This window comes from Ranitomeya imitator, chromosome 1 (assembly GCF_032444005.1).
Source record: "Ranitomeya imitator isolate aRanImi1 chromosome 1, aRanImi1.pri, whole genome shotgun sequence".
Taxonomy (NCBI): domain Eukaryota; kingdom Metazoa; phylum Chordata; class Amphibia; order Anura; family Dendrobatidae; genus Ranitomeya; species Ranitomeya imitator.
The window spans coordinates 1163447461-1163471104 of NC_091282.1; the positions used below are offsets into that span (position 1 = coordinate 1163447461).

General features: G+C 41.5%; 1 protein-coding gene across 1 annotated transcript in view; it reads left to right on the forward strand.

Moving 5' to 3' along the window:
• The window catches only part of SEL1L3 (SEL1L family member 3), a 77885-nt gene that overhangs the window by 19325 nt on the left and 34916 nt on the right, over nucleotides 1-23644 (forward strand). Inside the window, exons 7-12 of the mRNA XM_069744643.1 lie at nucleotides 4774-4906; nucleotides 9739-9871; nucleotides 10599-10739; nucleotides 21611-21810; nucleotides 21933-22112; nucleotides 22993-23112. Coding sequence (XP_069600744.1) covers nucleotides 4774-4906; nucleotides 9739-9871; nucleotides 10599-10739; nucleotides 21611-21810; nucleotides 21933-22112; nucleotides 22993-23112 — 907 coding nt within the window. The remainder of the gene's footprint in view (nucleotides 1-4773; nucleotides 4907-9738; nucleotides 9872-10598; nucleotides 10740-21610; nucleotides 21811-21932; nucleotides 22113-22992; nucleotides 23113-23644) is intronic.

Genomic DNA, 23644 nt, shown 5'->3' on the forward strand with positions numbered 1-23644 from the left:
AGTTCACAAAGAAAATGTCTTCAGTGCATACATATTTCTCCTCGTCTGTGCCCGTCACTACAGTAATCCTATGAAAACTAGCCTGGTGCTGGCATTCATTGGAGACAATGATTTTTACTATATACAGCAATGCTGTATATCAGATGACCGCAGGTTCAAGTCTCATAAGAGGATTTAACAAATCTGTTGGGAAGTGAAAATAAAAAACATATAAATAAAAAATAAAATATCTCAAAGATCAGATCACCCCCCTCCCTCTTCTCTATTAAAAATTAGGAAATTAACTAAAAACAAGCAAATTAACAGTTGGGTATTGCGGTGTTCGTAAAAGTCTGAACTATCCAAATATTAAAAAACAAAAAAATGAATCTGACCAGTAAATGGCGTAACGAGAAAAAAAAAATGCCAGAATTGCATTTCTTTGGCCTTCACAGCCCGATGTGATATCCATAAAAACATCGACTCATGGTGCAAATAAACAAACTGTTACACAGGTCCATAACTCTGAAACGCTTCAACGTATCCCAGTGATTCTGAGTTTTTTTTTTTTTGTTTTTTTTTTTCATGATAGATTGTACCTTATGTTAGTAAGTTTAGGTCAATATATTTTGTTATGTGAAAATATCGGAGTTTTGGCGCAAATTTTGAAAATTTCACAATTTTCTAACTTTTTATGCCCTTAAACCTGAGTGATATCACACAACATAGTTAATAAATAACATTTATCACATGTCTACTTTACATCTGCACCAATTTTTTTTTTTTTTTTTAGACAATTTTTTTTATTTTTTTATTTATTTATTTATTTTTTTTTGTTAAACTAACAGTTCATAGAACCATAGAAAGTTGGAAGGGACCCCTGGGGTCATTGTGTCCAACCCCCTGCTCAATGCAGTGCAGGATTCACTAAGCCATCTCACAGATGTCTGTCCAGCCTCTTTTTGGAGACTTCCATTGAAGGAGAACTCGCCACCTCTCGTGGCAGCCTGTCCCACTCATTGATCACCCGAACTGTCAAAAAAACGCCTTTTTTTTCTAATATATAATGTTCTCCCTTTCACGTCCATTCCATTGCTTCTCATGTTTTCATATTCAAATGACATTAAGGATGATCCCGCTACACTGACACCCCTTCAGATATTGGGATTATTTTATTCCTTCGATGTCATTGTGAAGATCAGTTTGTTACAATTCCTTTCTTGGAGAACACTGATGGGGAAAAAAAAAGGAATTTAAAATTCGGCTTTCTCAATGTGTGTTTTTTTTTTTTTTTTCTTTTGATATACCCCAAAATCCTTTTTACTGCTCTTGGTCTCCCTTGCAAGCCTCATTTCATTACTGACTGCAGCTCTTCTAACGCTTGCTCTGCAAACAGCATTATATTTTTCTTTTAGCTATACCTCCCTCTTTCCATTTAATATACATTCTTTTTTAGCTTTTTTTTTTTAACGAGTGATTAAGTTGTGTTTGTCCATTGCTTTAAATGCTTCCAACGCTTCCTTTTTGGAATTGTTCCTGGCTGTGCAGTGAGAATTTAATTTAGCAAAATCTCCCAACCTTCTTGGACATTTCGGTCTTTTAGAACAGGGGTCCCCAACTCCAGTCCTCAAGGCCCACCAACATGTCATGTTTTCAGGATTTCCTTAGTCTTGCCCAGGTAATAATTGCATCACCTGTGCAATGCAAAGGAAATCCTGAAGACATGACCTGTTGGTGGGCCTTGAGGACTGGAGTTGGGGACCTCTGTTTTAGAACATCCAGCCATTGGACCTTTCCTACCCTCTTTGAGTGCAATAAAATCTGTCTTTCTGAAGTACAATTTTAAAGTCTGAGTCTTCTTCCTCTTATAGTCCAAAATTCGAGGATAGCATGATCACTACCTCCTAAATTCCCAGCCTCCATGATTTCCTCCTTGTTGGTAAGAATTGGGTCCAAGATTGCAGATCCTCTTGTCCTTTTCCCTTTTTGAACGATAAGGTTGTCGGCAAGAGATAAGAATTTTATGACCCAATACTTTTGCCTGATAGAGAGATTCCCAAAATATATCTGGAAGTTAAAATCTCCCATGATCACTGTCATAGTTTTTTGAGATCCGTGACCTTTGATGTAAATAGTTAATCTATATCTTCAGTCTGTCTAGGTGGCCTATAGTAAACACCTACAATAATGTATGCAGAGAAAGAGCTGAACGGCACCGCTGCACAACTCTGAGGACACGAGGCTTAGTTGAAACTCCAGGGACACGGGTGTCATCAGCTGGAAAACAAGCAGATGTCCAAATTAACCATGTACAGGAAGAGAGCATGGCACTCACTGTCCCACAAACCATGTCCTTGAGGACCCATAGAAGCGCAAGTCAGCACAAAAATGCCATCGTCCAATGTGGTTTTCACTTGAAAGTCTCCCTGCCTTTTACATCTATCCATAATAAAAGGACATTTTGTGGGACAGTGAGTGCCATGCTCTCTTCTTGTACATGGTGGACCTACAATAATGTCCTCTCTGTTCTTCTCTTTGTATTCTTACCCAAACAGTTTCTAATAGAACTACCATTCTCTTTAGCCTGGATCTCTATGGAGATATGTTTTTCTAACGTACAGTAAAACACTTCCTCCCCTCTTGTTAATCCTCTTTCTGATGAATAAGTTGTAGTCTTCAAGGTTTGTATTGCAGTCAAGTATATCATCCCACTAAGTTTCAGTGATGCCTATGACATCATCATCTATCTTCCCGGGGGAGCAATTCCAATTCTCCTTGTTTCCCATGCTCTATGCATTTGTATAGCCACTTTTAGTTTGTAGTCGGTTTCTCTTGCTCCCCTATTTTCATTCGGAATGTATTGTCTTCTGATCTTCCTTTCCTCTTCTAGGAGCAGGGTATTTTTTTTTCTTCCCTAACCGTATGTTTCCATCCCATATTGCTTCATTTTAAAGTTCTCCCTGATAAGTGTAGCAAGGCGCCTACCAAATGTGTTCCAGTTTTGGTAAGATGCAACCCGTCTCTCAGATCAGTTGATCAGCAATTTCTCATTTTTCCAGCAAAATTTACAAAACCAATTTTTGTAAGGACCATATTACATTTGAAGGGCCTGTATTATGAGACCGAAAATACCCAAAAGTGACAACATTTTAAAACTGCGCCCTCAAACCACATTCAAGATGTTTATTAACCCTTCAATTGCTTCACAGGAATTAAAGAAATTGCGAATGGAAAAAATGAAAATTTTACTTTTTCCCCACAAACCTGTTGCTTTAAACCCAAATGGTGCATTTTTACAAGGTTTACAGGAGAAAATGGACCACCAATTTGTTGTGCGATTTCTCCCGAGTACACAGATACCCCATGTATGGGGCACACGGGAGGGCTCGGAAGGGAAGGAGCGCCAATTGAATTCTGGAGCACAATTTTGGTTGAAATAGCTTAAGATGCCATGCCATATTTGATCCCCTAACATGCCAAAACAGCAGACACTCCACAAGTGACTCCATTTTCATTTTGGAAACTATATCTTTTTGAGGAATTCATCTACATAGTAACATAATTTTAAGGTTGAAGGAAGACTATAAGTCCATCTAGTTCAACCCATAGGCTAACCTAACATGCCCTAACATGTTGATCCAGAGGAAGGCAAAAAACAAATCTAGGGGTGTAGTGAGCATTTTTAACCCTCAGGCAATTCACAGAATTGTATACCAAATGTGCACTTTATTTTTTTTTTCATTTTTTTTGCATACAGTAAATGTATGTAAAAGGAAAAAAAAATATAAAGAAAAACCAGCTCACCTACTAGGCATTTGTTGTGGGGAAGCCCGGATAACGTGCAGTCTTCACGTGAGACAATAGAGCAAAATAGAAGAGAAAATCCAGCTTCCAAGAATATCAAAATTTATTAAAGATAAAATCCAAGGTCCAAAAACTTAGTTCACAGGAGAGGAGATAGCAGCATGCTACGCGTTTCGAACACTAGGTTCTTTTTCAAAGCTGGGAAAAAGAACCTAGTGTTCGAAACGCGTAGCATGCTGCTATCTCCTCTCCTGTGAACTAAGTTTTTGGACCTTGGATTTTATCTTTAATAAATTTTGATATTCTTTGAAGCTGGATTTTCTCTTCTATTTTGCTCTAGTAAATGTGTATGTGTGTGTGTTTTTCAATTTTACGAATATATATATATATATATATATATATATATATATATATATATATATATATATATATATATATATATATATATATATATATATATATATATATATATATATAATCAACGTTCACTACTGATTGCTGGTATAATGCAATGTATCGGCTCTACAATGTTATACATGTCAGTATCACACGGACAGAAGCCTCTTGGACCATACTACTGGCACGGTCTAAGCTGGCCGCAGTTGCTCATACGCCCAGAGGTCGACAAGACTACCTTTTTTTGCCTTGACGTTGCCAATTGGAAGGAAGAGAGCCTCCTCCCTCTTCTAGTTTCCTAAATGTTGTGGCATTTAGAGGGTTAAACATTCAGGGGTGGTGCGGGCACTGCTCCTGGGTGTAGCATCCGGGGTTTGGCTTTCTTGTAAGCAGAGTTCCCAGTGGCGATCGTGCGGCACAGTTCCTATGGCGGGCATGATCGCCATGACATAACTATACGTCAAGTCAGGAACCCCTACCCAACCTTGATGGATGGGAACATCAAAGGTCGTGAAGGGGTTCGAAGTGCAAAAAGTAGCATTAAGTTTGTGTTGGTTCTATTGGATATCTAAAGAGTTTTTTTTTTTTTTAAAGTTTTGATGACAACATTTATTTCGATGATACCGATGGATACTTAGTTGTCGGAGGAAGCAAGTATATGGTCGGTATTAATGGATTCTTTGGGCCTGTGAAATATTATCGGCTGAAGGCTCTACAGATGGATCAGGTACATGTAAACTTTTGATATATGCCCCATGCTGATTCTACATTGTCATCTGATTCATGCTTTAATCCATGTTCACACGTTGCGGATTTTGCTGTGGATCGGCCGCTGCAGATTCACAGCAGTTTTCCATGCGTTTACAGTACCATGAAAACAAAATCTGCAGTGCACATACTGTGGAAAAAAAAGCGCAGAAACGTAGTGTTTTGTTCTGCAGCATGTCAATTCTTTGTGCAGATACCGCAGCGGTTTACACCTGCTCCATAATAGGAATCCGCAAAATCACGGTAATCCCGCAGGAAATCCGCAGTGCGGATTTACAAAAATCAGTCTAGAAATCAGAGTAATCCACAAAGTGTGCATGTGGCCTTACAAAGTTGCATGTATGGTTAACTATTAAACGTCTAACAGATGCACCACTAAAGAAAACCAAGTTGCAATCTTCCTCAGGAGTTCCAGCTGACTTTCTTGACATTTTAATTTATATTGTGGTTTATTGCTGCTGAAAATGAATCCAGTGATTAATAACTGAGCGTACGGGGGATCATATAAGTCATGGATATCAGTGGAAAGAAAATATTTAAAGGCAAACTGTCAGCTGATTCATGGTGCACGGTGCACGAGGAGTCAGATACTTGCTGTTATTGCAGTGTGGGTCTTGGGGTACCGTCACACACTGCCATTTCGATCGCTACGACGGTACGATTCGTGACGTTCCAGCGATATCGTTACAATATCGCTGTGTCTGACACGCAGCAGCGATCAGGGATCCTGCTGAGAATCGTACGTCGTAGCAGATCGTTTAGAACTTTCTTTCGTCGCTGGATCTCCCGCTGTCATCGCTAGATCGGTGTGTGTGTGACACCGATCTAGCGATGCGATCTAGCGATGCGTTCGCTTGTAACCAGGGTAAACATCGGGTTACTAAGCGCAGGGCCGCGCTTAGTAACCCGATGTTTACCCTGGTTACAAGTGTAAAACTAAAAAAAAACAAACAGCACATACTTACATTCTGGTGTCCGTCAGGTCCCTTGCCGTCTGCTTCCCGCACTCAGTGACTGCCAGCCGTAAAGTGAAAGCAGAGCACAGTGGTGACGTCACCGCTGTGCTTTCACTTTCACTTTACGGCCGGCAGTCAGTGAGTGCGGGAAGCAGACGGCAAGGGACCTGACGGACACCAGAATGTAAGTATGTGCTGTTTGTTTGTTTTTTTTACGCTGGTAACCAGGGTAAACATCGGGTTACTAAGCACGGTCCTGCGCTTAGTAACCTGATGTTTACCCTGGTTACCCGGGTACCTCGGCATCGTTAGTCGCTGGAGAGCTGTCTGTGTGACAGCTCCCCAGCGACCACACTACGATTTACCTACGATCACGGCCAGGTCATATCGCTGGTCGTGATCGTAGGTAAATCATATAGTGTGACGGTACCCTTACTCTAAAATGCTTCTGTGTTTCAGAGAAATCATACCTTTTAGTTTTTGGCCAGGGAGTATGACTTGGATGACCAGGACGATAGGCAGGTTCCCTGGGGCTTCACCCCCCTCTCCCTTTGTGTGTACAGGGAAAGACCTACCAATCTAAGGGAGTGGGACAAGGATTGACCTCTTGACTAGTCGTCATAATTGTATAGTTCCCCTGCCAAATTTTAAAACTATTATTTCTCTGAAATGCGGCAGAGAGAACCATACATGATCGCAGTAACAGAGCCGGTCTCTGATTAATACCGCATGTGGTTTGAGAAACAAATTCACAATCAGATTTTCTCGAAAGGATATTGACAACATTGGGAGCATTGTTTTTGTTTTTTTTCTTAGTAAATGCATGGTTTTTTTTTTTCTTTAGTTAAATAAAAAATTCCAATAAGGTTTCCTTACTTTTTGGGGGCTGTTTGGCTTCTATTTCCTTTGTGTATTATCATGCATAGCAGACTCACTGGTAACAAGCTGCAATTAAAATGAGCTCCTTCTAACGGCCATTTGTACACTTCACCATTCTTTTCCTTGATGATCTATAATCCCTTTGCGCCACAGCCCTGTTTTGTTTTTGCGTTTGCTTTTTGCTCCCCTTTTTCCCAGAGCCACAACTTTTTTTTTTTTTCCTGTCAATATGGCCATGTAAGGGCTTGTTTTTTGCGAGACAAGTTGTACTTTTGAACGACACCATTTGGTTTTACTATATCGTGTACTAGAAAATGGGAACAAAAATTCCAAGCGCAGTGAAATTGCAAAAAAGTGTAATTCCATAACTTTTTTTTTTTCTTTACCATGTTAACCAAATGCTAAAACGGACCTGCTAATATGATTCGCTGGGTCCTCACGAGTTCATAAACCCCAAACATGTCTAGGTTCATATTATTTTTTTTTTTCTTTACTTTTGGCATGCTTCAATAGCCTCCATGGGAGACTAGACACTGCCACAACACGATTGGCTCTGCTACATACAGGCGATGATCAGATCACCTGTATGTAGCAGAATTACTCACTTGCTATGAGCACAGACCAGCGGGCAGCGCTCATAGCAATCCGGCAGTGACAGCAATAGAGGTCTGCAGGAGACCTGTCATGCCAACCCATCGGCGACCCACGATCACGTGACTGTCACCGATGGGCGGATTTCCGGCGCAATTTCCGGAAGCGCATGTTAAATGTCACTGTCAGTTTGATAGCGGCATTTAATGGGTTAATAGCCACAGGTGGATCATGACTCTACCTGTGGCTGTCCCGGCACATGTCAGCTGTTCAAAACAGCTGACATTTGCCGGAAAAGATAAGCTCAATGCCATCTTCCTCATCAAAGGGGGAGACACGACATGCGCAGCACTAGTATGGCACATGTCGTGAAGGGGTTAAGGGCGCAGCAGACGGCCGTATAACACGGACGTCGGTCTCATAGCAATGTTCTGACTGGCTGGCGGCTCTCCTGACCAGAGCGTGACTGCAAATATTTCTATGCAGCTTTCATGCTCGGGTCTTGAGAGCCGCTGACCAGTCCGAGCATTGTGATGAGCTAATAGTCTGTGTTATACGGCCGTCTGCTGCACACTTAATATGATTTATAACTAGTTAAGAGTTGAACTTATGCAGTAGTCATAACAAGATTATTCAGAAGAACTACAAATGGCCGTCTGACCGCCGCCTTGTACTGTCATGCGAGAGAATTGGGCCGATTATGCTAATGATAGATGGCTCAAACTCTGTCAGTTTGATCCAATGACATCTTCGTGATCTGCTTATCTCGCATTTGTAAATTGTAGCAGAAGTGTGGAGAAGATGGAGAACTTAAATTCTCCATCTGTTCCATTTTCTGTGTCCGCTGTTGTGGGATTGCGCTAGGATTAAATCCAATGTTTCACATGCACCCATAGACTTGTATGGGTGTGCATGGTTCGAATTAGAGATACTTGCAGCATGCTGTGGTGGTTTTTTTTTTTTTTTTTTTTTGCCATGCTGAATAAGAAAAAATAGCAGCTCTGCACTGCCCGCTTTGAGTGCTATTAGGCTACGTTCACAACGCAAACAAAAATACAACAAAACACACGCAAAAACGCTGCGTTTTGCGACGCATGCATCATTTTTTGCCAAAATTTGGACGCAAGAAAAATGCAACTTGTTGCGTTTTCTTGGCCCGACGCTTGCGGCAAAACGCATGCGTCGCACAACGCATCACAAAGACGCATGCGTCCCCCATGTTAAATATAGGGGCGCATGACGCATGCGTTGCCGTTGCGTCACCCGACGCAAACATGCATAACGCTAATGTGAATGTAGCCTTAGATAACACATCAGATAATTTTCGTCAATGTGAGCGAGCACCAAGGTTTAGAGACCCTGCCATTATTTACGGTAAGTCCGGTATATAAACCAAAACTGCTCAGCTAACAATGGTACCACTGAGAGATTAACAAAATAATATATAATCAAAGGACCAAGACCTAGTCCTATTTTTCATGCCTCCTATGTGAAAGGGCAACTAAAAGCGCAAACAGAGGGAAACGAAAACCTAGAAAATGATAAAATATAGAAACAATGTTTATAGAAATATAAACTTCATTGTGTAAGCAAAAGCATCATAAGCAGTAGGAGAGGACAATACAGGCATATGGCATGTTTACCGGGTAGCCGAAGAAGACCATGCCAAACAGTACACCTACTGTATATAGCAGTCAGGACAGTTGTATGTTAATTTTCCATAATTACATAGCGCCATTAATTCCTCATCGCTGTCGCCATTGGGGCTTACAATCTAGATTCCCTATCAGTATGTCTTTGGTGTGTGGGAGGAAACAGGATAACTGGAGGAAACCCATGCAAACACAGGGAGAACATAGTCTCCTTCAAGTGTTTTGTCCTTGGTGGGATTTGAACCCAAGACCCCAGCGCTGCAAGACTGCAGTGCTAAACACGGAGGTACCATGCAGTGATATATAACATGCCAGAGTAAGACTAGGTAGTCAGTGGAAATATAACCATGTCACTCCAGCAGGAAAGGACTTGGCCCCGATGTGCGTTTTGCCTCAATACCTTACTCTAAGATTTCCTTCTAAGGGTTTAGTTAGACATTTGTGCTAAGCGCGGACCGCTAGTGCACAGACTGGCCGCAGCTCTCCTGACCCAATCGTGTTCGATTATTTCTGAGGCTGTCCCGCTCGGGTTGGGAGACCTGCGGTCACTACCTGCATTGGGCTCTGATCTCAGACCAATCTGTACTCTCATCTGAATGAACCTCAGTAATTACTTTGTGTGTTGTTCCCATTTTTAAATTGATGTTATGCGGGGGAGATGGACCAAATCGACCAGGATTTTACAAAAATAATTGCTTATTGTGCCATTGCAGATATCAAACCCTCTCCCAGATGCTAAGATTTACCGTCAGATAAATGAATATTACACCAGGTGTGCGGGGATCAGACTAATGATTCTACCACATCTGCGTATTCTACAGGAGAAACATGACCTGGAGACTAATTGTAAGTACAAAGAACTGCTAGATCATTCTTGCCTCATTCATAAGTATGTATATAATGAACACCTTCTGGACCAGTAAAGTTTTTATTCCATTAGAAAAATTTTTTTTTTTTTAATGGTTTTGTACTTTTATATACTTACATTCAGGTCATCATATTTTTACTTGATCAGACTGTATAGGGTCTGGTGTTTTGTTTGTTTGTTGGGCCAGTTATTTGTTACATAACCATTTAAGAGCATATTCATTTTTATAAATTTATACTTTGGGGAAAAATTACTTTTATGCTCTTTAACATTAGTGTTATGAATTAGAATGGGTTCTGTAAATTGGTTCGCACCTACTCTATCAGCCACATCGGGAATCTTTGATTACTGGGTGGGAGCTCTGATTACCGCCTCTTGTCATTGTAGCGTGAGACACGGGTGATGGGCGTTTGTGGAACCTGGTGCACAAAGCTCCCATCGAGTTGCCTATTGAACAGGATAATAAATTATAATTCTATTCTACCAATTGCTGTAATATGGTGACAGCTGAGATGTATAGATTATATTCTGTATGCCAGTTAAAAACTAATATTATCTATTTACTTATCACTTTTCTACTTATATTTTTTCCCCTCATATGGAATTATTTTGACTTTTCAACTGGTTTTTATTAGTGTAATATAGTATGTATATACAATTTATAGAAATTGTTTTCAGAGTTGGATTTGATGTAATTTACTATAGGTCAAGCTGAGAATTATAAAGACCTATATCTAAAATATGAAGATAGGCCAACTACTAAGAGGGATCCTTGGAGACGAGGAGGAGGAGAAAGATATAGAAATTTATTTTTGATGCTGAGTGTTAGTGATGGTGTTTCCTGGGGTAAGTATTGCATTATCTACAGTAATTCCAGTTTTGCGCTATATGAATGTATTCAGTGATCACAAATCGTACAGTGGACCTTGTGTATGAATACCGTGGTGTCTTACGCCATCAGTCCACATACAAGTCATGTTCTAGTGCAGAATGATGCGTGAGTTGTGCTACCCTGGCGTCTTTTCCAGGAACTCTGATAAGTCACATCGAGTCCAACAAATACAAGGCTTAAGATCTGATGGTCAAACCCCAACCTGTGGTATTACCCATGGCTCAGTGAAAAGAAGCTAATCTATTCATGGCAGGACAACTGACAACTCACACATTTCTGCCAGTGAAGTCCTCTTTTCAGATTGTCATAATTTGTCTTGCTACACAATTACAAACCCGATTTTACATGATTCAGTGCTTAAAAAGATATTAAGTCATTTAATTACGATTACATAAATGGCACACATGAAAATAAGAAACCTTGTCATCGAATCAGATTTCTCCAGTGATATTTCTCCTCCTGGACTGATCATTAATTCTCAATATTTTCATTAATACTTTGAGGATGGTTTGTGCAAATTTTTTTTTAACAGGTTCCTTGCTTGATGGGTAGCCACGCAGTCACACCCATTTTGTTAGCCATGCCCATTTTCCATCAACCACAAGATACAAGTAATGGTACCTAAAAACTTAAGGTGTTTTCCTCTTCTTACCCAACCTCATTGCCTCCTGTCCAGCAACCTTTGTACCAGTCAATGTCAGTCACTTTAGTATGTTGGATAGTTTTAAAGGTTTTTCTACAACTTTTGAAAATTGGTACTAAAGGAACCTGATCAAATTGGAAAGGATGACCACCAGTGATGAGCGAACATGCTCAGAAAACATGCTATCAGAGCATGATCGGGTGTTATCGGAGTATCTTGGGCATGCTCGGATAATATGTTCGATTTCCTGCGGGTGCATGTTTTGCGGCTGTTAGGCAGTTGCAACATATGCAAGGATTGCCTGATTGTTAGGCAATGGGAAGATCACCTGTAAATAGGAATCTGCTGCCTGAAGAGTTACGGTAATCTGAGTCTTCACTAAATGTTGTACAAGAGGAGTCACCTCAGTTGCTGTTGCTAACCTCCTCCTCCTCTTGCTACTACATAATTTGCAAGAATCCATTTTACATTGCCTTAACCCCTTCATGACCGGGGGATTTTTTGTTTTTCCGTGTTCGTTATTCGCTCCCCTCCTTCCCAGAGCCATAACTTTTTTATTTTTCTGTCAATTTGGCCATGTGAGGGCTTATTTTTTGCGGGACGAGTTGTACTTTTGAACGACATCATTGGTTTTAGCATGTCGTGTACTAGAAAACGGGAAAAAAATTCCAAGTGCGGTGAAATTGCAAAAAAAAGTGCAATCCCACATTGGTTTTTTGTTTGGCTTTTTTGCTAGGTTCACTAAATGCTAAAACTGACCTGCTATTATGATTCTCCAGGTCATTACGAGTTCATAGACACCAAACATGACTAGGTTATTTTTTATCTAAGTGGTGAAAAAAAATTCCAAACTTTGCTAAAAAAAAATAAAAAAAAAATTGCACCATTTTCCGATACTCGTAGCGTCTCCATTTTTCATCATCTGGGGTCGGTTGAGGGCTTATTTTTTGCGTGCCGAGATGACGTTTTTAATGATAGCATTTCGGTGCAGATACGTTCTTTTGATCGCCCGTTATTGCATTTTTTTTTTTTTTTGAAATTCTTTATTTAAGTTTTCAATTAACAGTAATAAAACAGTTAACATTTGCTCTCATGTCAAGAAATACGGGTATTTGTCATATTATAATATGTCTAAGGATATTCAAGGCAGATGGATTAAACGTATACATTCCCTAGAAAGTGAAGACAGTTGAGCTTACAGAACTTAGAACAAAATTTCAGGACTGCAAAGAACTAGCCCTAGAAACAGTACGAGTTATGATAAAAAATTTGTAAGGCTAGAGGGTGAGACGGAAGGACTAATTTACCGTGGATATAATTGAATTCAGATGAGGTGAAGGAGGAGTGGACGGCAAAGAAAATGGCTGGAACATGCAAAAAATAGAGTCAGGACGGTCATCGCGTCTTGCTAAAGAAAAGATAAGTAGGAAGGGCCAAACAGAACTCTTGGTAGGGGACTAGTAGATGAATTCCTCAAGGGGGATCCTCCGCCCCAAGTCCAAGAGTAGGGGACAAAAACACCTCCCACGGAAGCCAAGAATCCTTGAATTTCTCGTGAGAGCGTGCCTCCCAGCTAGATAATTCCTCCAAACGATATAAGTCTTGGACTTTGAGGATCCATTCTTCCAGCGTTGGGGGAGATGTTTTTCTCCAGTGTATTGAGATTAAGTGTTTTGCGGCCGCTAATAAAATGGGTAGTAAGTCGTGTTTCTTTGGGTTAAAAGAGGAAGAAGGAAGAGAGAGCAACACCTCCTGGGGAGTTAGATCCCGATCCATCAGGCCCATATCTTGTAAAGATATATTTACATCTGCCCAAAATTGTTTCAATTCCGGACAGAGCCAGAAAATATGCGCTAAGGACCCCACACATCGAGAACATCTCCAACACTGCGGGGAATCCACCAATCCCAAATGAAACAGTCTTTCTGGGGTATGATACCACCTGGAAAGGATCTTAAATGCATTTTCCTGCAATAGGATGCATCTAGAGAACCCATGGGAATTGGCTAGTACCCGCTGAGTTTCATGAGGGGAAAGCGTCAGACCCAACTCCATCTCCCAGGAAGAAAGATATAAGGGTTTAAATTGAGTTGAACTTTTAAGGAGGTTCACGTATAGTTTAGAAACCAGTTTAGTGATTGGAGTTTTCAACCTCACTAGCAAGTCAAGCCAGAGCCAATCCGTAGATTGGTTTATCTTAGTTCTAAACGCGGTCATTATACGGTGTATATGATATTTCTGGAGAAAATTAGTAGGTTGTTTTATGGCACTGATCGGCCAATTATCAATGCAAGGTATTCGGTTTGAAAGGAACTGAGAAATTGGGGCGTCTGGTAGGGATGTCCAGAGTCCATAAATGTCTTGATAGGTAGGGTCCACCAACCATGGGATGATCTTAATTGGAATATTGTCTAGAAAATGGCAATACGGAAGCTGGTTTGGTATAAGGGAACGTTTTATGGATAGGGTGTTAGATAGGATCTCATTAGATTTTATGCGTGTGCAATTAAAAGACGACCAAAGATAGAGATCAGCTTCATCCCCTAGTATAGCAAGTTCTAGATATGTATTGAGATTTTCTGGATTGGGTTTTACCAGGTTAAACCATCTAGCAATATGTATGGCTTTGTAATATGTTTTGATATCTGGAAGGCCAAGACCGCCGCTACCTCTAGGAAGAGAAAGAATTTTAAAAGGGAGTCTGGCTCTTTTGTATTTCCATATAAACTGGGAGAACAGTTGGTTGGCTGAATGGAAGAATGAGTTGGGAAGGGATATGGGAACCATGTTCATGGTATAAAATATTTTAGGGAAAATATAAGATTTAATGACATTTATTCTGCCCATCCAAGATAAATAAGGTATGTTGTAGTTTTTTAGATCCGTTTGAAGCCTTGTCAGGAGGGGAGTATAATTACATCTATATAGGGAGGAAGGATCAGCCGTTAGATAAACTCCAAGATATTTTAGTTTCTCTGATGGCCAGTTAAAGGGGGTGTTTTCTTTTAAATCCAGTATATCTGAGTTTTTTGCTGAGATATTTAATGCTTCAGATTTATTTGCATTTATTTTAAAGTTAGATATCTCACCAAAATCGGCAAACAGGGACATTAACTTCGGGAAAGATGTTTTGGGATTGGAGGTTAAGATTAAGAGGTCGTCGGCAAAAGCAGCTACTTTGACCTCAAGTTTACCCATCTTAAGGCCTATGATCTCACTATCCTGTCTAATCTTTTCCATCAGGGTTTCCATGACCATGATAAAGAGGGAGGGAGAGAGAGGACAGCCCTGTCTGGTACCGTTAGTTATATTAAATGGTTCGGAAAAAATACCGTTCACACCGACCCTAGCAGACGGATCTACGTAGAGGGACATTACAGCATCTATAAAGGCTTGTGGGAAGGCAAACTTTTGAAGCGTACAGACCATGTATCTCCAGCTAATTCTGTCAAATGCTTTTTCAGCATCAGTTGACAGAATAGTCAATGGAGTCTTAGTCTTCTTTGCATATGAAATAGCATGGAGGATTTTAGTAGAATTATGTTTGCCTTCGCGACCCTTCACGAAACCCACCTGGTCAGGCCGAATAATTCTGCACAAGACACCATTCAACCTCGAAGCCAACACCTTAGCCCACAGTTTCAGGTCAGTGTTGAGCAATGAGATAGGGCGGTAATTGCTACACAGGCTGTCGTCTTTCCCCTCCTTAGGTATAATAGCAATGTAGGCCTCAAGTGCCTGGCGAGGTGGGAGCTTCCCTTCTAGAAAGGAATTAAACAGATCAACTAGGTGGGGAAGAAGAATATCAGAGAACTTTTTGTAATAGCCCACCGGGAAACCGTCGGGGCCAGGTGCCTTCCCATTCGGGATGGTTTTTAGGATGTCTTCTAATTCTTTAAGTGTAATTTTGGCCGTGAGTGCGTTACCTTCTTCAGGGGAGATTTTTGGAAGGGGGAGAGAGGCCAAAAAAGTTTGGATTTTAGTCATGGCTGTCGGACAATTTTTCATATCATCAGAAAGGGGCAGATTATAGAGGGACTCATAGTACTGCCGGAAGGTCTCAGCAATCTCTTTTGAGTCCACCACTCTCCTGCCCGTCGACGCAACAATTTTTTTAATGAATTTTTTCTCTTTTTGCTTCTTTAGCAATTGTGTGGTGAGTTTCCCACTTTTATTGCCATGCAAATAAAAGCGGTGTCTGCAATGCATAAACAATTTTGCTGACTTTACATTTAATAAGTCTTTGAGCTTGTTACGAAGAAAAACAAGATCCTGGTGAGACTCAGGTGATTTAGTACTTTTATGTGTACGCTCTGCAGTGGTTATTTGGTGGAGGAGAGATTGGATTTCTTTTTCTCTTTGTTTTTTAATGTACGAGCTAAGTGAGATGAGTTCACCCCTGAGAACGGCTTTATGTGTTTCCCATATAATGGGAGTGAGATGACCCGTATTTATGTTTTCACTGAAGAAATGAGAGATGATGGCTCTAAGTTTGTCTGTATGTCTCGGGCTATCAATCAACGATTCATTAAGTCTCCAGGTCATAGCGGGCCTAGGTAACGTGGTGATGAGAATCTCAATGAAGACAGGGGCGTGATCTGATAAAGTGATTGTGCCAATTTTAGAAGATTTTACTAGATGTAAGGCTCGAGATTGTACTAGAAAGTAATCAATGCGATGATAAGAGTTGTGTGGTGACGAGAAAAATGTGTAATCTTTCGATGTGGGGTAGAAGCTTCGCCAGGGGTCTATTAGTTGTAGAGAGTTTAGCTTATTTAGGAGTTTTTGTCTCGATTTTTGAGGAATGGAAGAGGAACCACTAGAGGTGTCTAGGTTAGGTTGTAGAGTCAGGTTTAGGTCCCCTCCCACAATCAATAAACCTTCCTTAAAAAGCTGTAGAGTGTCCAATGTTTTGAGAATCCATTGTGTCTGGTTTATATTTGGGGCGTATAAATTTGCTAAGGTTATTTTTGTGTTTGCTAATAGCCCTCTTATAAAAACAAATCTGCCTTCCGAATCAGTCAGACTATCCTCTAGTGTGAATGGGAGACCTTTTTTAAGCGCTATACTTACTCCCCTAGAGGCGGAGGAGGAACAGCTGTTGTACCAAGTTGGGAAAGGGGAGAAAGACATATTAGGGGTTCTTCCCATTTTAAAGTGAGTTTCTTGCAAGAAGGCTATTTGTGTAGATTGTTTTTTTAACAGTGTTAGTATCTGACTGCGTTTTGCAGGGGAATTTAAACCTTTCACATTAAAGGACGCTACCGTGACCGTACCCGCGTCAGTTCGATTAGTTGCCATCCACTCCTTCCTCAGAATCCCCCGTCACACCATAGAGCCTGAGAAAAAAATAAAACATGGTAGTTAACAAACTATATACAAAATACAGCTCGCTTATCGCAGGGGGGGGGTACAAGAACCCAGACATAAGCGAGAGAAGGTCCAAGTGGCGACCTCTACAACTTGTCTTAAAAGGCAAGAGAAAAGAGAAAAAATATTTGAACATAGCAGTGTAGCTATTATCAAAGTACCGAACAAACAATAGTATTAAGGGACAGAAACATAATACAATTAACAATATGGAGTTTTTCTCCAAGTCCAGAGAAATTACAAAAAATTCTATCGACTCCAGACAATGTGAACAGATGAGAAAAAACATTGGCAACAGGAGAAAAAGAATCATAAGGAGAACTTGGTTTGATGAAAGATAAAAAAGAAAAAAGACTCAGGAGTCAGGTCATAAATTTCGCCCCTATCAAGGAGAAGAGAAAATCAAACCAGCATAACCGGTCTGCTTCATGTTGGGAGAACTTTAGGGGCAGTTTTCTTCGGTTTAGGAGAAACGTGTTTCTTTTTAACTGACCATTCTTGTAGTTTTGTCAGTTTAGGGAAATTCCATCCTGTGTCAACTGGCATCCAGGAGGGGATGTCTATCGGCGAAATGTCAAGAGTCGACCAGGCTTCATCAAGGTCTGACGGGGATCGTATTGTGATCTGGCGGTTGCCCACCGTGATGGCCAGACCGAAGGGGTAGAGCCACCTATACATCAGGCCGCGTGACCTCAGTTCGGATAGGAGTGGTTTGAGAATTCTCCGTTTAGCCAGAGTGGAAGGGGCGAGATCCTGGAAGAGTTGTAAATGAGCATCCTCATATAAGAGATTGTCTTTTTCCCTAGCGCCAGTTAGGACCGCTGTGGTATCCACGAAGCTCAATAGGCCGCAGATGATGTCTCTTGGCGGTTCTCCCTGTTTAGGCCTGGGTTTGAGGGCGCGATGAACTCTCTCAATGACAATGGATTCCGCTCTTTCTTTCCCTAGGAGGTCAGAGAAAATTTCCCTGGTGACCTTATCCAGTGATTCCCGAGCAAAGGATTCAGGAACGCCTCTCAGCCTGATGTTTTTTCTTCTGCTGCGGTTTTCCTGGTCCTCCGCAGCTAGGAGGGCAGTGTTAAGTTGGTGCTGTTGTTGTAGGAGTTGGTCACGTAGGGACAAGATGGCATCAGTCGCTTCCATGTTGGCGGATTCTAGGGTTTCCACTCTCTGGCCCATATGCTGTAGATCTGCACGCAACCCAGAAATTTCTTCCAAAAGTGGCTGCATGGTTTGTGCAAGTAGTTTTTTCATGAAGGCTCTAGAGATTGGGGCTGAGTCCTCCAAAGTGGATTCGCAGTCAGAGCCCTCCCCACTGGAATCTGAGTCTTCCAAGACATCTGAAGAGATAGCTCTCTTATATGATTTTTTTGAGGGAGTCTGCGGCATATCTGTCCCCTTTTTAAGATATTTATCTAAATTTCCATGCGCTTTACGAGTTTGAGTGTCAGCGAGCGGTTTAGCTGAAAGTTTATCACGCTCTTTGTTTGTTTTACCCATAGTAAAGCTTCTGACGGCGTGATATGCAATGGTCACCACTTGGACATTCGAGTGAAAAGTGTTAGTTCATTGTTGAGAAACGGTTCTCTATTGTTTGAGCATAATTTTGCGCTTTATGGTTGACCGGCTTCGGCCGGGGATAGAGTGCACAGATGAGAAAAAGCTAAATAGAATTGTAAAAGAAAAATGAAAAACTTAAATTGAAATAACAACCAGCAGTTCCTGTAAGTCACCAGAAGATGGCAGCGGTGGAGTGTCTTTTTGTTACTAGCTCTCTGTTGATATAAGTAAGATGTAGCAGAGCTGAAAAGGAGTTTGTTAATAAAAATGAAGCAAAAAATTTGGTTGGAGCAGTAGCTCATGTAAATCGCCAGAAGATATCAGTATAGCACTCCTTTATCCTGTTAGTTTTCTGCCTGTTGATATAGGTAGGGTGCAAGAAAGTTGTGATGGATATTATGCTTTAAAGATAAAAGCAAGTTGACTCTCAGACGATTTGGGGATATAATAGTTCAAAGTAATCTGCCCCACGATGGATGGGGAAGGAGGAACAGGAGGTACCCTCAGCGCAGATAACGGCAGCTTCACAATCCTTCCCAGCACTGCTCACCAAAGGGGGGTTAATATCACCCTCTATTGCCTTCTCCGGCGTACTGAGAAGCCCTGGGCATGCAGCAGGTTTACAGCTAATGCAGAGCACACTGTTCTGTAGTGTGTAACTGATGTCTCTGGGTATGGGGCAGCAGGGGGGAGCAGGAGATGGGCCCCTGAGGAGAGGGAGATAGTTTAGAGCAGGCCGTTATCCCCCTACCTTCATCAAATGCAGGGCTTCTTCACCATATCAGCCAATATGGCGCTGGCACGAAAAGTTCCCGCGCCTCCCAGGAGCGCAGACGTCTTCAATCACCGCCGGGACAGAGGGACCACCGACCGCCGGCCACACTTCGTTCTCCTCTCTCACGTCCCAGCGTCCAGGGGTCAGGGGTGAGAGCCGAGTCAGGGCGCAGCTACAGACCCCGCAGGTATCTGATCACAGGCCGGAGCAGCAGGAGGTAGGCAATTATGATCGCTGAGCCGGAGCAAGGGGGATGGGAGCAGCCCTCAGCAGCAGTGCTTCCGTGCAGCAGCTCTCTCCAGTGTAGGCTGGAAGTAACAGCCGTTCAGCCTCAGCGTCGCTTCGTCGGCTGATCTTCTCTGCCAGACTACAGCAGAGCCGTGGTGTACTCAGCAGGCTGGGAATTTTAGTTATTTAAGCGTTCGGGCACTCCAGCTGTAGATGCAGGGGGAGGTGGAGAAACCCCCGCTGCAGCGAGTCGGCTATTTCACCGCACTTGATGGTCCACTCGGCCCGTCCAGCCAGCCTCAGGCTCACATGTAGGCCTCGGGGTCTAAGCCCGATATAAGATCAGTTTGAGGGCTCAAAAGGGTGTAAAAGTCTCCTGGACCAGAAAGGAGCTGATTAAATATCTCAAGTCCAGTGGATGGGTTGTTGATAAGTGCGGATTAAGTTAGATATAAATAGCCAGCAGAGGAGCTTAATGGAAGCACGTCCTGCTCCTTGAGCTGCTGGCCACGCCCCCCCCCCCGTTATTGCATTTTAATGCAATGTCGCGGCGACCAAAAAAAAAAAAAAAAAAAAAACGTAATTCTGGCGTTTCGACTTTTTTTCCCGCTACGCTGTTTAGCGATCAGGTTAATAGTTTTTTTTAATTGATAGATCGGGCGATTCTGAGCGCGGCGATACCAAATATGCGTAGATTTGATATTTTTTTTTTATTTATTTTGATTGGGGCGAAAGGGGGGGTGATTTAAACTTTTATGTTTTTATTTTTTTCACTTTTTTAAACTTTTTTTTTTTACTTTTGCCATGCTTCAATAGCCTCCATGAGAGGCTAGAAGCAGGCATAGCACGATCGGCTCTGCTACATAGCAGCGATCTGCTGATCGCTGCTATGTAGCAGAATTGCACGTGTGCTGTGAGCGCCGACCACAGGGTGGCGCTCACAGCGACGGGCAATCAGTAACCATAGAGGTCTCAAGGACCTCTATGGTTACCATTCACAAGCATCGCCGACCCCCGATCATGTGACGGGGGTCGGCGATGACGTCCTTTCCGGCCGCCCGGCCGGAAGCGGTAGTTAAATGCCGCTGTCTGCGTTTGACAGCGGCATTTAACTAGTTAATAGGTGCGGGCAGATCGCGATTCTGCCCGCGCCTATTACGGGCACATGTCAGCTGTTCAAAACAGCTGACATGTCCCGGCTTTGGTGCGGGCTCACCGGAGCCCTGCATCAAAGCAGGGGAGCCGGCATCGGACAGTATAGTACGTCCGATGCCGGTAAGGGGTTAATATTATAGCATCCCTCATGAAATAAGAGACAGCAGTAAGACAGAAGCACATAACACACCATGATATCTTCCAACTCCAATGAAGGAAGTCTCACACAGCTGTAAAAGAGACAGTGGAGAGCCCTGACTTCAGTCTCTTATTTCTTAACAGGCCGAGCTGTTACCCAGTGGTGTAACTTGAAACTCATGGGCCCCGATGCGAAAGCTCCAACAGGGCCCCCAAATATTTTAAATCGTTAATAGCAGTAGTCTTTTTCTATAGGCCAAAGGGACTTTTAGGGCCCCATAGGCTCCAGGGCCCAGGTACGATTGCAACCCCTGCACCTGTTGTAGTTACACCCTTGCTGTTACCCCTAAATCAAAGGAACTTTTTAGTTCTCCTAATTATATATACTGCAGATGGGTTTTTATATTTTGGTTTACTTTTTATTTCATTAAGTTTTCCAGGTGATCAGTTTTCTTTAAAGTCCAAACTAAGTTTGAGATTTTTATCTCAATTGCCTAGTTATATAAAGTATTTTTAAAATGTGTACCAATTGGGGTCTTTCCCATGTGACCTGCAAACAGACTAAATGGCTCCCATGGAGGTTTGTGTGTGAGCTGAGTCCCTCTGTGTGTAGTCTATAGAGGCTCGTTGTGAGGCTTCATAAAACAATAAAGGCTGTAGCTCCAAGCAACACAATGGACACTGAGCCATCAAAGAGGAGTCCTCAAGTGGGACCAGTTAGGTGCAGGAAGCTGAAGACTGCTTTCTGTAAGTATGGAAATATGTTTACACACGACATAAGATAAGAACAGTTTATGAAATAAAAATGTATTTCAAATCTCTTTAAGTACAAGAAAATATAACTTTGTCAATTTCTGATGTTTTCATTTCTAACCATCTTTACCAGACACTTTTTTTTTTTTTTTTTTTTTTTTTTGTAATTAAGCAACTGACTATTAATAAACTTTTTATTTTAGATTTCTCTAGTGATTTGGGCATCCAGTTTGGAAAAAATATATTTGAGGAAACTTTGAAAAATTTGTCATATAGTTTTCATCACCTCAAAGATGCTGTGCCCAATTTGCTTGACGCCAGCTGCAGTAGATACCATAAAGCTACTTACCTACTCAGTGTCATGTATGAGATTGGTCTTGGTGTACCCGCTGATCCGGCTGAGGTGCGTACAATCATGTGAACAATCTTTATCAGTGTAATTTCAGCTTATGGTGGTGCTAAGAGTAATTAGTTAGGGATGTGATTCATTATTTTTTTTTTTACCTCTTTGACCTCTGTTTCTAGGCTCTGCTCTACAGCCTGGTTGGGGCACAGGGAAACGATAGGCTTGGTCTTCTGAAGCTTGGATATAAGCACCTCCAAGGAATAGACAATCATACCTTGGATCTAGATGTTGCCTTCTCTTACTATATCAATGTTGCAAAGAAGACGCCAAAGGATCGATTATCAAGAAACGCCGAACAAGTAATGAATGCTATTTCTCTCACTTATATATATTATCGAGGCGGTCTGCTACAAAACCTCATTCCCATCAAAACTTAAACTCTGAGGTTTGATACACCCTTGAATCCTCCTTCTCCTTCCACAGTCTGACCTCCTCCTTTTCCCCAAATTATTAAAATTTCCCACATGAGATGAATAATGGACTGTCGCCTTGGCAGGCCACAGAAATGGAGACATTTCCCCTTCGATCTCCTGTCAGGAGTCTCATCCAGCCAAACCAGTTCTCCTGCTTTGCACTGATGAGGGGGAGAGCACCCTGAAATTCTCTCAAAGTGGAGTTTTTGATTTGGCTTCTTATCTAAAGCAAGGCCCCTTTAAAGGGTTGATATTGACTTTTAGGATTGCGACTTCCTATAGGTGGTACTAAAGGTCATGTCCTCTTCCTCTCTGAAGAGGCCTTTTGCATTTTACATTCTTTAATACCGCTAATATATGAAAATGTAACTGCCCCTTATGCTAAATGTTGGTTTCAGCAGCATTAAAGGGGTTGTCTAGGGCAAACATATACCTTCAGTATGAGATTGGTGGGTGTCTGACGTCTGGTACACCTAGATCTGAGGCGGACGGATGTAAGTAAAATATATTGTTTAGTGCCTGCTCTCGTCTACTGCACCTTCTCTCCTATTCAAGTGAATGGGCGATGAAGTATGAAACTTGGCAGTGACCGCTAAACAATGTACGGACCTGCGCTGTGCTGATTGGGTCGGTTGTTGGACCCTGACTGATTTACAAGAGAACTTTTTTTTTTTTTTTTACCATACCAGTGATTTCCATTATTAATTTACTTCTCCATCAGAGCATATCATGTTAATACTATTCTAATATATATTTTTTTTCTAAGGCATTTGTGGAAACCATAAGATTAATGGATAAAGACGTATTGAAAGAACAGACTAGAGAAAACGATGACCTATTTTTATGGCTTAAACAGAATGCAGAGAGGGGAGATGTGTATTCCCAGGTAACTGAGATGTTCAGAGTTAACTATCTGTAAAGAGAAGCTTTATAAAAAAAAAAAAATACAGTTTAAAATTGGTTTTGGCGTTAAACAGAAGTTTTGGCAATTTTTTTTTTATGCTTCTTACAATCTGCATTAGAAATTTTACAAAAAAAATGGAAATCTTGCGATTTTTCACAGCCACTGGGGTTTTACTAGACTTTAACTTCCTGTTGGCTTGGGAAATGACACATGTACATTAGCCACAATGAACAGGCTCGGCCCTATCTTTTGATCTTTTGTATTGAAGCATCTAATGAGCGTGTGCGAAGGTAACTGTGGAGGAAGTCAGCTGTGACTCGCCTATAGTGATTTCTGGATACAGTGGCCATCACAAGTGTGTAGAGATGTTGTCTGTCGTTGTATTCCTGCCTCTAATAAGGAAACTCCTGTGCATCTTCCTGACAGCACAGGGAAAATTAATCTCTTTTATAAAAAAAAAAAACCCTAGTAGCCAGTGGAGAAAGTACAAAATTACATTTATTTTAAAATTTTA